This window comes from Bombina bombina, chromosome 4, assembly GCF_027579735.1.
Source record: "Bombina bombina isolate aBomBom1 chromosome 4, aBomBom1.pri, whole genome shotgun sequence".
NCBI classification, from domain to species: Eukaryota; Metazoa; Chordata; class Amphibia; order Anura; family Bombinatoridae; genus Bombina; species Bombina bombina.
In genome coordinates, this window is record NC_069502.1 from 930,875,182 (window position 1) to 930,890,010 (window position 14,829).

Consider the following 14,829-nt stretch of genomic DNA (forward strand, 5'->3'; position numbering starts at 1 on the left):
CCAGCTGCCTGATAACAGTTCTACCAAAGCTAAGTGCATTTGTTGTAAACTTGTGGAGATTATACCTCCAGCTGTGGTTTGTAATAGTTATCATGATAAACTTTTACATGCAGAAAATGTATCCATCAGTAGTAGTTCATTACCTGTTGCTGTTCCCTCAACTTCTAATGTACAAGATAAACCTGTAAATTTAAAAGAATTTATTTCTGATTCTATCCAGAAGGCTTTGTCTGCCATCCCGCCTTCTAATAACTGTAAAAGGTCTTTTAAAACTTCTCATAGAGTTGATGAAATTTCAAATGACCGGCAACATACTGATTTATTCTTCTCTGATGAGGATCTATCTGATTTAGAAGATCCTGCCTCAGATATTGACACTGACAAATACTCTTATTTATTTAAAATGGAGTATATTCGTTCTTTATTAAAAGTGTTGATTACATTGGATATAGAGGAAACTAGTCCTCTTGATATTAAAACTAGTAAACATTTAAATTTTGTTTATAAACCTCCTGTGGTTATTCCAGAGGTTTTTCCAGTTCCTGATGCTATTTCTGATATGATTTATAAAGAATGGAATAGGCCTGGTACTTCTTTTATTCCTTCTTCAAGGTTTAAAAAATTGTATCCTCTGCCAGCAGTTAGATTAGAGTTTTGGGAAAAGGTCACCAAAGTTGATGGTGCTATCTCCACTCTTGCTAAACATACTACTATTCCTATGGAAGATAGTATGATAGGAAACTTGAATCTTATCTAAGGAAGGCTTATTTATATTCAGGATATCTTCAGCTTTTTGGTTGGAAACTTTAGCGCAACAAGTATCAGATCATGATTTGTCTAGCATTGTTAAGTTGATTCAGCATGCTAATAATTTCATTTGTGATGGCATTTTTGATATCATCAAAATTGATGTTAGATATATGTCTTTAGCTATTTTAGCTAGAAGAGCTTTGTGGCTCAAATCTTGGAATGCTGATATGACTTCTAAATCCAGATTGCTTTCTCTTTCTTTCCAAGGTAATACATTATTTGGTTCTCAGTTGGATTCAATAATTTCAACTGTCACTGGGGGAGGGAGTTTTTTTGCCTCTGGATAAAAAACCTAAAGGTAAATCTAAAGCTTCTATTCATTTTCGTTCCTTTCGACATAATAAGGAACAGAAATCTAATCCTTCCCCAAAGGAATCTGTTTCCAATTGGAAGCCTTCCTCAAATTGGAATAAATCCAAGCCTTTTAAGAGATCAAAGCCAGCCCTCAAGTCCGCATGAAGGTGTGGCCCTCATTCCAGCTCAGCTGGTAGGGGGCAGATTAAAATTCTTCAAAGATGTTTGGATCAGTTCAGTCCAAATTCATTGGATTCAGAGTATTGTCTCTCAGGGGTACAGAATAGGATTCAGAGTAAGACCACGTGTGAGAAGATTTTTTCTCTCATGCATTCCAGTGAACCCAGTAAAGGCTCAAGATGGTGACTATAAGGACTATTCTGACTTTTGTTCAGCAAGGGCATATATGTCCACAATAGACTTACAGGATGCATATCTTCATATTCCAATTCATCCGGATCACTATCAGTTCCTGAGATTCTATTTTCTAGACAAGCATTACCAATTTGTTGCTCTTCCTTTTGGCCTAGCAACAGCTCCAAGAATCTTTTTCAAAGGTGCTCGGTGCCCTACTCTCTGTAATCAGAGAGCGGGGTATTGTGGTATCCCTTCAGTAGCTATGTGCATGGAAGTTTTAGGTCTCATGACTGCAGCATCGGACGCGATCGCCTTTGCTAGTTTTCATATGAGACCTCTCCAGCTTTGTATGCTGAACCAATGGTGCAGGGATTATACAAGGATATCACAATTAATATCCTTAAATACCAATGTTCGACTTTCTCTGACATGGTGGTTAGATCAACAGTATAATTTTAGGGGCCTCTTTCGTTCATCCAACCTGGACTGTGATCACAACAGATGCAAGTCTTTCAGGTTGGGGAGCTGTTTGGGGATCTCTGACAGCACAAGGGGTTTGGAAATCTCAAGAGGCAAGATTACCAATCAATATTTTGGAACTCCGTGCAATCCTCAGGGCTCTTCAGTTTTGGCTTCTGTTGAAGAGAGAACTGTTCATTTGTTTTCAGACAGACAATATCAAAACTGTGGCATATGTCAATCATCAGGGTGGGACTCACAGTCCTCAAGCTATGAAAGAAGTATCTCGGATACTTGTTTGGGCGGAATCCAGCTCCTGTCTAATTTCTGCAGTTCATATCCCAGGTATAGACAATTGGGAAGTGGATTATCTCAGTTATCAGACTTTACATCCGGGAGAATGGTCTCTTCACCCAGATGTGTTTTCTCAAATTGTTCAGATGTGGGGGCTTCCAGAAATAGATCTGATGGCTTTGCATCTAAACAAGAAACTTCCCAGGTACCTGTCCAAGTCCAGGGATCCTCAGGCGGAAGCAGTGGATGTGTTGACACTTCCTTGGTGTTATCAACCTGCTTATGTTTTCCTGCCTCTAGTTCTTCTTCCAAAATCATCATGGAGCAATCGTTTGTGCCGCTGGTGGCTCCAGCATGGCCTTGCAGGTTTTGGTATGCGGATCTTGTTCGGATGTCCAGTTGCCAACCTTGGCCACTTCCATTAAGGAATTGAGTTTGGAAGACTTATATTTCATGGTGTTCTTCTCTTAAATTTTCCTGGCATTCTATTAGAATTCCTAGAATTTTACAGTTTCTTCAAGATGGTTTGGATAAAGGTTTGTCTGCAAGTTCCTTGAAAAGACAAATCTCTGCTCTTTCTGTTTTATTCCACAGGAAAATTGCTAAACTTCCTGATATTCATTGTTTTGTACAGGCTTTGGTTTGTATCAAGCCTGTCATTAAATCAATATCTCCTCCTTGGAGTCTTAATTTGGTTTTGAAGGCTTTGCAGGCTCCTCCATTTGAGCCTATGCATTCTTTGGACATTAAACTACTTTCCTGGAAAGTGTTGTTCCTTTTGGCCATCTCTTCTGCTAGAAGAGTTTCTGAATTATCCGCTCTCTCTTGTGAACCTCCTTTTCTGATTTTTCATCAGGATAAGACAGTTTTGCGGACTTCATTTAAATTCTTACCTAAGGTTGGGAATTCTAACAACATTAATAGAGAAATTGTTGTCACTTCTTTGTGTCCTAATCCTAAGAATTCTTTGGAGAGATCTTTGCATTCTTTGGATGTGGTGAGAGCTCTGAAATATTATGTTAAAGCCAATAAAGATTTCAGGAAGACTTCTAGTCTATTTGTTTTCTTTCCTGGTTCTAGGAAAGGTCAGAAGGCTTCTGCCGTTTCTTTGGCATCGTGCTTAAAGCTTTTGATTAATCAAGCTTATTTGGAGTCAGGTAAAGTCCCGCCTCTGAGAATTACAGCTCATTCTACTAGATCAGTTTCCACTTCTTGGGCTTTTAAGAATGAAGCTACGGTTGATCAGATTTGCAAAGCAGCATCTTGGTCTTCTTTACATACATTTACTAAATTCTACCATTTTGATGTGTTTGCTTATTCGGAAGCAGTTTTTGGTAGGAAAGTTCTTCGGGCAGCTGTTTCAGTTTGATTCTTCTGATTATGATTTAAGTTTTTCTTTTTCTTTTTTGAGAATAAACTTATATTTGGGTTGTGGATTTATTTTTTTCAGCGAAATTTCTGTTTTTATTTTGTCCCTCCCTCTCTAGTGACTCTTGCGTGGAGTTCCACATCTTGGGTATTGCTATCCCATACGTCACTAGCTCATGGACTCTTGCCAATTACATGAAAGAAAACATTATTTATGTAAGAACTTACCTGATAAATTAATTTCTTTCATATTGGCAAGAGTCCAAGAGGCCCACCCTTTTTTTATGGTGGTTATGATTTTTTTGTATAAAGCACAATTATTTCCAAATTCCTTTGCTGATGCTTTTTACTCCTTTCTTTATCACCCCACTTCTTGACAATTCGTTAAACTGAATTGTGGGTGTGGTGAGGGGTGTATTTATAGGCATTTTGAGGTTTGGGAAACTTTGCCCCTTCTGGTAGGATTGTTTATCCCATACGTCACTAGCTCATGGACTCTTGCCAATATGAAAGAAATTAATTTATCAGGTAAGTTCTTAAAAAATTATGTTATTTTATATTAATTAATTGATTAATCATTTTCTGCTCCTCTATAAAAGTCCATTGTTCCCATTAGACTTGTGAAAACATTTGCTAATACCAAAGCAATCAAGCTCACTATAACTGTGGTTTCAGTGTTCCCACAAGACTTGGGAAAATATATTTGCTAAGACCAAATCAATCAAGCTGAGGGATCTACACATAGTATACCATAGAGTTTGTAATAGCCGAAGTTCTTTACAAAAAGTGGAACTTGTAGTTTTGTGTACACTAATTAAGTGTAAATGCATATGTAAGGTATATGTTCTAAAACAAGCAAATATATATTTTGTTTAGTTGTGTTTGTGATATTATAAAATATGGAGAAATACATTCTGTTAAAGGGACATGTACCCAAATGCTAAATAACTTGAAAGTAATGAAGTGTATCTGTAAAAAAAAAAACTAACTAGAAAATATAACATGAACATATATTACCTCACAATATCCTCATCTTTCAGCGATATACTGCACCACTTGAAGTGATTTAACATTTGGGTCCCTTTAATTTCATCTACAATTTATAAATTATGTTCTTTAGCCTTGGCAAGAGTGGTATCCAACTGCTCAGTGTCTTACTGGGTGATACAATAGACTCTTTTGCCATGATATATAAAATCCCAAAGTTTCAGTTTCACTTGTATATGAATGAATGAATGAATAATGTTGATTTAATTATATGACCTATTTCAGTGTCCTATTTCAGTGTTATTTTGCTTATGTCAATCACCAACTAATTTTATGTTATTTTTATTTGAATAGGTTGGAATTAGAGCAATATCCTTATTAAGGGCCAGATTACAAGTGAAGCGCAAATTTTGCTCTCCACTCATTAATACCAGCGCACGCAAATGTGCGCTGGTGTTACAAGTTGAGCGCAATGTGAACGCGAACTCGTGTTCTCATTGCATGGAAGCTTTGCGCTCACGAGAGAGTGCTTCCATAGGCTCCAATACATGCCTCGTTCTGATGCTGATAGACACGGCACAGAATTTAGCGCAGCAAAGGGGGTAGGTCATCCAGCGTTGGGCAGCAAAGTTTAAAAAAAAAAAAAAAAAAAAATATATATATATATATATATATATATATATATATATATATATATATATATATATATATATATATATATAAATATATACACATCCCCATGGACCACTATGTAAAGGCACTTTTTTGTGTCATTTTTTTCCTAGCATCCCACATCCGCTCACTTGAACCCCTTATAACTGCTTTGTGCAGTTATTTTAATAATAAAATAAAAAAGGATATGTACACTTTATTTTGGGGGCAATTGGGGGACTTTTTTTAATTAAAGTGAATGTAAAGTTTAATGAATAAGTGCCCGGTTTTTAAAAATATTCTTAAACACCCCCCCCCCCCCCTGCGGGGGAGGATCGCCAGTCTGCTTTCCATAAAACAAAGGTAAGTATTTTTAAAAATCTGCTTCATAGGTCTGGCTTCCTCGCTCGTGCTAGCATTAACCAGCCACTCATAATGGCTGGTTATTTAACGGGCCCACGTTAAATAAACAATCCACTTGTAATCTAACCCTAAGTTTGTCCTTTAGATGTATTATATTACAATTTGTGACTAAAAGCCTGTTCTTTTTTTCCTTAAAATATTTGGATAGGTTTGTTGGTGTACAGCAGTAAGATTCCATTCCTGGTATAAATCATTGCTACAGTATTAATGTGAAACTATGTGATATATTTAAACAATGGTAGTTTACTTGATATTTTTTTGTTGGAAGTTTTTTAATTTTCTTTAAACTCAGAGAGCCTAATTACTACCAAGTCCATGTGTTAACAGTTTGATTTCCAGAAATATCTAAAATCCTCTGTACTCCATCAATACCATGTCATGGTTCACCATACCAGTTTGCATGAAACTTAAAGGGACATTAAACACTAAGGGCCAGATTACAAGTGGAGCGCAAAATATCACTTTAGCTAAAGATATATTTGTGCTCCACTTTGTAATACCAGCGCACGCTAATGTGCACTGGTATTACAAGTTTACAACAATGCTGTAAACAAATGATTGCGATGATGGCAACATCAAAAACATTTAAGTTAAAAAAATGTACATGATCAATTTTGTTAGAGCATGTCATTTTATCCATATCGAGCCTGCAAATCTATGTGTTTAACCCCCCACAAAGGGGTTAAACACAATGATAAAGTACCACTCAGAAGATACAGAAAACTGCTGGCCAAGAGCAATGACCCAATCAATAGTGATAGTTGCCTGACCCAACTGTGCAGCTAGCACTGTTGATTGGCTCAGCAGTAGTTTTTCCTTGGGACCAGCAGTTATCTGAGGCTCCTGATCCTTGATTTAACTATGTGTTTAACATTTTCATGAGGGTTAAACACATAGGTTTGCATGGTCAATAGTGATAAAATTACATGCTTTACCAAATGAGAGCACTTAATTGTTTTACTTTTGGCCCTTTAATATATTAAATACAATAAAAAGGACTGTTTCATACACGTTAGAAAAACAATTTGGCGGTTTTTGAATCATGGGGAAAACTGTGTAGGTGAACTGAAATAAAAATGTGCCCAGTGTGCTAAACTAACAATAGCTGGCACATACCATTACTCTTTGCAATATATAAAGACATATTTTTATTATGAGCCAGAAATTATAATTGCCCTTGGTGCTTTTGTATTATAGCTTTGATGGTTTCATGTACCCATAATAAAAATATACCCACGTCTGCAGATGTTTTATGTTATATTAATATTATAGAATTGTGGACACTTGCAGCAATTCATTACCATTAATGGGATGAATTATTTTAATTTATTAAATAATGAAACATAAAACATTGCAGTGCACATTGAGTATTTATATTTTTTGCTTTTGATGTAAAATATATTGTTTTTGCTTTAAAAAGAGTGCATGCCATATGTTTCTTAGAGAGTCTGGAAGTCAAATTATATAACTTAAGTATCCTGCAAAATGTTTTATCCATATACATACAACACAGGGATTGCTTACAGCATTGAAAAAACTCATTTACAATTAGCCTTAATTTGCTGAAATCAAGGGAGTTAAGATCAACACTAGACATGTACACAGACAAAAATGTTTCAGACAAATTGTTTATCATGAAAATGTTTTTCTTTTTTTCATCCATTTTTTGGACAATTCTGACAACATTTTTTGTTTATTTTTGAAATTCTATAATCAATTATTTCCTATGGTGAATGCCTTCAGTACAGCAAAGGAGCAGCTGAACAGCAGCTTAAACTTAAATAAAGTGAAAGAAGTAGATAGTGCTACTACTACAAACCAACAGCAGCAAAATAAGTATTTTTTTCTTTTATATGGGGTCAGGATTGGTCAGTAACAACAGTAAAGCTTACAAACTTGTTGGCTGATAAAGGAATCACTCAAATAACAGTGAATTTGCTGGATATAGTTATTGAATAGTGTAAATTTGAACTTCTATCACGTTTCCCACCTGAAAAATGTCAATCTCAACTTTTTAACTCTTTCCCGCCTGCAGAAAAGCCTTTTCTGCTTTTAGAGTAATGTTTTTATGGTATGAACAAGGGAACTTTTTTCTTGCTGCACATTCATTCATTAATTTGTCTATGTGTTAAACGTGCCATTCATTTTTCATTTTGAAACAAATAAAATAATACAGAAAAATTAGTGATTTTTTTTAATTTGTCCGAATCTAAAAACTCATATCTGATAAACACTCACTGGAGTTTTCAGGTAGTTTTTTTTTACCACAATGTTTTGCAAGTTTTAAATGCTTTATTCTAGATACAGGTTAGCATATTTTAACTTTACGTGCAATAAAATGAATTAAACTTGGATAAATTAGTATTATTATTATTACTATTATTACAACTATTATTATTACTACCATTATTATTATTATTATTATTACTACTACAATTCTTATTATTATTACTATTATTCTAATTATTATTACAATTATTATTATTATTGGTGTTATTATTACTATTATTATTATTAATAATAATAATAGTAATAATAATAAATTATCATAATAATACTGGCACTAATACTCATTCTACTAAGTCTTCTTATTGTTCATTTTCTTCGCTCTATTATCATTTCTGCAGATCGTATGTACGGAACATGTGAGATTGACTGGACCAAGGCAAGCTATTCTACAATATATAAATCTTACATTGTGTCCATTTTCATATGCTGTTTCTTCCTACCAGTGATAGTTATGCTCTTCTGTTATATGTCCATCATCAATACCGTTAAAACAAGTCGTGCTTTGGCGTGTGAGGGGGATCCATCAGACAGACATAGGAAAATGGAACGAGATGTTACAAGGGTAAGAAATAAATGGTACATAAAATCTCAGACTGTTAAATTGTATATAATATTCAAAATTAGTATTTAAAAATGTTATTATATGATTTATTAGCAAAAATTCTCACAGACTTTAATGTCGAATTTTGAAGAAAAATAATAAAATAACTTTTCCTGCTAGTTTCACTTTACATTGAAATTATATTTTTAACATATGTTAACATTGTTTTATATGCTTGATGAAAAGTTTAAAACAGGGTTTTTAATATAAAGGGCCAGATTACAAGTGGAGGGCTAATTAACGCTCCCGCTCAACTGTTATGTGTGCTAGAAGTAAGCTGTTGCACGTGTTGGGTTGTTCTTGTATTATGAGTTTAAAGTAGACTGTTTTCGCTCTCGACTAGTACAAAAAGTTGAAGTTTGTTTATATATTTTGTGAGCGTACACATATTCCCCCATAAAAGTCAGTGGAGAAAAAAAAAGTGAAATAAAAACCTAGCACTCAACTCGAGTGCAAACCTGATTGCATATTCTCATGTGCTCTAACCCGACATGAAAATAGGAATAATTCACATTCCAATGTTCTTCACATAGCAGAATATGTTCTATTTATTATTAAATAAATATTTCTAAATATTTTTGATGGTATCTTGGTACAATATATATATATATCTATAAATATATTTAAAAATATTTAGAATATATTCTGCTATGTGCAGAACATTGGAATGTGAAATATTTAAAGTCTTTCATGTTTTAATATACTTAACTGCAAAGGTACCAATGCATGTGTCTATATATGTATGTATGTGTTTATCTGTGTATATATGTCTGTAAATACATATAATTCAAAGAACGAAGTCTGGCAGTTCGAATAAAATCCAGAAAATGTTATATTAAAATGTAGGAAGGAAGCCAAGAAATTAGGAAAAGCGTTGCACAACCTGGCTTACACATATTAAGACACACACACACACACACACACATATATATATATATATATATATATATATATATATATATATATATGCATACATATACATTTTTAGAGATGTATATGTATGTATCTCAATGTTAAAGCCCTTTGCCTGAGACCTCATATCCTTGAGCCCTTATAAATTTTTAGTGCAATATTGTTTTAAAAATATTTTTTATTAGATGGTGTTATTATGAGTGTAAGTGTACTATGTAATGTATTTGTGATGTCTTTTGTGCAACTTTTTAGTTTCACAAAACAGTTAACCTGAGCTCTGAGGATACAGTAATCATTTTACTGTAAATCATGATTGCACTCAAGCGATCGTGTTTACTTTCCACTCGTTATAACAGCGGTAAGCCCAATGAGCGCAAACACCCGCGATAAACCCCTTATCACTCGCGGACAAACATTTGCTATCCACTCATAATCTAGGTCAAAATGTTTAAACGTGCGGTAAAGCAAATTTACAATATACTTTCACTTTCTGTGAAAAAAACATATCAGATTTCACAAGCCTAGCCAAGACACACACGTCTCTAATTGGAAGTTTAAAAATATGTTGTGCCTACTTTATATACAAAAAAATCTTAAGACATGATCATTTACATTAAGAGCTAATTGGTGAACACATTTTCCTGTGTCTAAGATAGACCAAGGGGCCGAATTATCAATGTGCGGGGCGGACATGATCCGCTGTAGCAGATCATGTCCTCCGCACATCGATAAATGCTGACAGCGTACGCTGTCAGCATTTATCACTGCACAAGCATTTCACTAGAAATGCTTGTGCAATGCTGCCCCCTGCACATTTGCGGCCAATCGGCCGCTAGCAGGGGGTGTCAATCAACCCGATCGTATGCAATCGGGCAGATTGCTGTCAGCCACCTCAGAGGTGGCGGACGAGTTAAGGAGCAGCGGTCTTAAGACTGCTGCTTCTTAACTCCTGTTTCCGGCAAGCCTGAAGGCTCGTGCGAAAACAGCTGCATACAGCTCCATACGGAGCTTGATAAATCGGCACCCAAGTGCGTAAAGCAATAAGATGAAAGCTTATTAGGAGCTAGTACGCTAGCTCCTTTGCTAAAGGTCATAGGAACAAATCCCAGTATCTAGAGACCTTCTTTACCTCACAAACAAAAATTTAAATAAAAAAACAAACTCATTTTTATGAGTATCTACTTTGAAATCTTCCTTTTTATCTACACATATTAAGCCAATCCTAGAGGATAAATAAATGCTAATTGGCCTATAGGTTGTATCAGTATGGCTTCTTATAAGGTTAGGTAGAATGTGGTAGGTACATTGATGATCAATGTGATGGTTGGTAGTTTAGGAAGACCATCCCCCATGTTCTGATATAACACTGCTATTTACAATATTTAAGTACCAATTAATGAATGAATTAATTATTATGACAGGATCAGTAAGATGTTAATTGTATAGGCAACACATACATCTAGTGAATATCAAAAATATGTATGGTACTTTCAGTTACGATAATATGAAATAAATTAAAGGGACATAATACTCATATGCTAAATCACTTGAAACTGATGCAGTATAACTGTAAAAAGCTGAAAGGAAAATATCACCTGAGCATCTCTATGTAAAAAAGGAAGATATTTTACCTCATAATCTCCTCAGCTCAGCAGAGTAAGTTCTGTGTAAAAAGTTATACTCAGCTGCTCCCAGCTGCAGGGAAAAAAAAATATATGAAGAAATGAACAGCAGCCAATCAGCATCAGCATTGCTGAGGTCATGAACTCTTTTACTGTGATCTCATGAGATTTGACTTAACTCTCATGAGAATTCATAGTAAACTTCCTTTAAGTGATTGGTGAAATAAGATGAGAGTGCACGAGGCTCATCCTTTCGGCTGTCCCAGGATAGACATACTAATATGCTGCTTAGAAGTCCTTTACAATGGGATGTGGCAACTAAGAAACTTTTGAGGTAAAATATCTTTCTTTTTTACATAGAGATGTTCAGGTGATATTTTCTAATCAGCTTTTTACAGCTATACTGCATCACTTTCAAGTGTTAAACTTTAAACATTTGGGTATTATGGCCCTTAAAGTTTGGATGCTGATAGTGTACTTAATTTTTCATGATTAAGATACAAACAGGTTTCCTATTTATTTATATTATAAAATTGTTTTGTGCTCTTGGTATGCTTTCTTAAAGAGATTTGAAACCCAATTTTTTTCTTTCATCTTTTCACCTGGGTAGCGCTTACTGATTAGTGGCTAAATGTAGCCACCAATCAGCAAGCGTTACCCAGGGTGCTTAACCAAATATGGGCTGGCTCCTAAGCTTACATTCCTGTTTTTTTTAAATAAAGATACCTAGAAAACAAAGAAAAATTGATAATAGGAGTAAATTAGAAAGTTGCTTAAAATTACATGCTCTATCTGAACCAATATATATATATTATGTGATAGTAGTGTTTATAGCACTGTTTTTAACAAAGTTATATATTGTTGAGCACTATAAGGCAGCAGTGTTTGCAGTACTACACAAAAATCTTTTAATTCCAAAATGTTTTATGTAATTTTAATTGATTATATTCATGATGCATATAGAAAAAGTCTATAATGTCCTTTTAATATTCTTTGTTGTTCTTGTTTGTAGGTGTCTATAGTAATTTGCACAGCATTCATTATTGCCTGGTCTCCATATGCTGTGATATCCATGTGGTCAGCTTGTGGTTATCATGTTCCCGGTATGACTAGTATTCTTGCCAGTCTTTTTGCCAAATCTGCTAGCTTCTACAATCCTCTGATTTATTTTGGGATGAGTTCTAAGTTCCGAAAAGACCTCCGATTCTTACTTCCATGCACAAAAACTAATAAGGATCCAGTCAAACTCAAACGCTTCAAACATCTAAAACAGAAACATAATCCCACACCACCAGTTATAGAAGAGAAGTATAATGACCATCCAGCAGAAATATTGCCAGCACACAGTCAAGACTCTGGCATGGGAAGTCCAACGAATACTCCTCCCCTGGAGATGAAAGATGTCTACACATGTGAAAACTTAAATTTAGCATCTGACTCTCCTAATTATGAATGTGATCGATTATGAGAGTACAGTAATGTTTTTATAACATTGATCAAATAATTTATCTTACATTTTGTTATATGCGATGTATTATTCCTTCTAGAAATCTTCAGTTTTCATGAGTTGGTAAACACACATCTGCCTTAAGGTACATTGCATGCCTTCCTTTTAACATCATCAATCTATGTAACAACCAAATTAATTAAAATGATGGTTTAGTGTGAACTTGAATATTTTTTTTAATTTTCAAAGTATAAGCCCATGCAATATGATAGAAAAGAGAACATACTGAATATTCAAGACCAATAAAAACTTGGGATCCATTAAAAAACTCTTACTTGGTTTTTAGTCAACTTTGGGTTAATTGTTTCAGGCATATATCTCTGATATGTTTCCCTTTTCTTTTCACTCTCTTAAAGGTACAGAGGAAAGTCATGTTTGTATCTAGGAATGGGTGAAGGTTTTCAAGAGGGAAAAAAAACCATGGTACTGAACCGTTAATGTGCATTCTTCATAAGCATAATATGAAAAAGCCTACTCATACAAGGATTAGCCCATTATTAAATCTGTTTTGTTCTTTTGGAATCCTTTGTTGAAAATTAAGTCTACATTCATAGGAACTCAAGAGTGTGCACGCACCTTTAGTACTCTATAGCAACAGCAATTGTAACAATTCATAACACTGCTACACACAGTTTGCAAAACTAGAATACTAAAGACACATGCAGGGCTTACATTACATTGGAATGTAAAATATTTACAGTTTATACACACTCAACACTCAAACAATTAATTAATAATACGGAATACAATTTGAGTAGAAAGTGGTGCAAAGTGTGTGTGTGTATATATATATATATATATATATATATATTTATATATATATATATACAATATACAATATATACAAATCCTGGCAGAGCTCATTAAACTGGGTAATAATAACAACTATCACTATTCAGCTGCCGATTTGGTTAATTCCGAGAACGAGTGAAAAAGCGTTTTGAGTCCCACTTGGAGAAAGGCGCTATATAAATACTAATTATATATATATATATATATATATATTATATACACTGTATATATACTGTATATATAATTATATGCACACATACACATATACACATATTTAGACATATGTATATAATTACAGCCCTTTTCAGTCAAACACCTTGTCATATACCATATACTTTTGAACACATAACCTTTTTTAAAAAAAAAAAAAAATATTTATGTGAATAATTTTAAACAGATGTTGTTTATAAGAGTGTAACTCTTATTTTAATGTAGTTATGTTTTTTTTTTGGTGCAACATTTTAAAAATCCTTATCTTTTATGCAAGGTCTTTAGTTGTGCTAAACCATTGAGTGTAAAATGTGCTTGCATTTACTTTCAACTTGAGTGCAAGTTATCTTGGGCACAATATTTCTTGTTGAGATGTTTATGAATATTAATAATTAATGCTATTAAAAAATATGATTAAATATTAATATGTAATCCCAATTAATAATTAAGTTCTGACAGGTGTAATATTATGAACACAGCAACTATCAATATTTATTCAGCAACTAGGGTATCAAATATGATCACATATATAACTGATTTATTAAAATATTAAAATATAAAACAAGCTATAGAAATATTTAAATTGACTGATATTTGGTTTAATCATCTGTTACCCTTTGTATATGAAACAATATTATTGGAAAATTAAATCTTGACCCAAAATGAATTAAATGTCAAATATGACAGTTTTGTTTACTAGAACAATTCAGAATAAGTCAGTAGCATTAACCAAATACACAATATGGCTTATTTAGCAATGTTTGTTTAGCGAAAATGAGTAAAATTTTACAATAAAATTTTTAACTAAAATTTAGCAAATGAATAATAGCATTCCCAAGAAGTACAATGTAACTATCTAACCAAAATAGTTTTATATAATTTCAGTTCCCCAATTATCCAATATTTATCAGCAAATACAATATAGCCTAATAAAGTATAATCTTAGAACACTTTATAATAATTAAAATACTTCTGCAATATAGTTAACAGACTTTTAGTATCAATGGATACTTTCCCTAGGACAGTCACATGTAAAATATCAAACTAGTATATAAAATATACTTATAAGCAGGAAGTTACACTTTTAGTAAAATTCTATGAGAATATTAACCAATAAATACAACAGCAATGAATACCATATGGCTAAACTTTAAATTCAATTTCTAAAATATCTTAAAGTGACTTAAAATCAGTAAAAAGTATTTATTACTGGACCACTTTTTCTTCCATATTAATTTTCTCAATGCAAATAT

At 33.5% G+C, this 14,829-nt stretch overlaps 1 protein-coding gene across 1 annotated transcript in view; it reads left to right on the plus strand.

Annotated features, from left to right (window-relative positions):
* Window positions 1-12,535, plus strand: part of LOC128655709 (visual pigment-like receptor peropsin) — a 36,186-nt gene extending 23,651 nt beyond the window's left edge. The window contains exons 5-6 of the mRNA XM_053709285.1: window positions 8,271-8,494; window positions 12,080-12,535. Of these exons, the coding sequence (XP_053565260.1) occupies window positions 8,271-8,494; window positions 12,080-12,535 (680 nt within the window). The remainder of the gene's footprint in view (window positions 1-8,270; window positions 8,495-12,079) is intronic.
* Window positions 12,536-14,829: the final 2,294 nt, after the last annotated feature.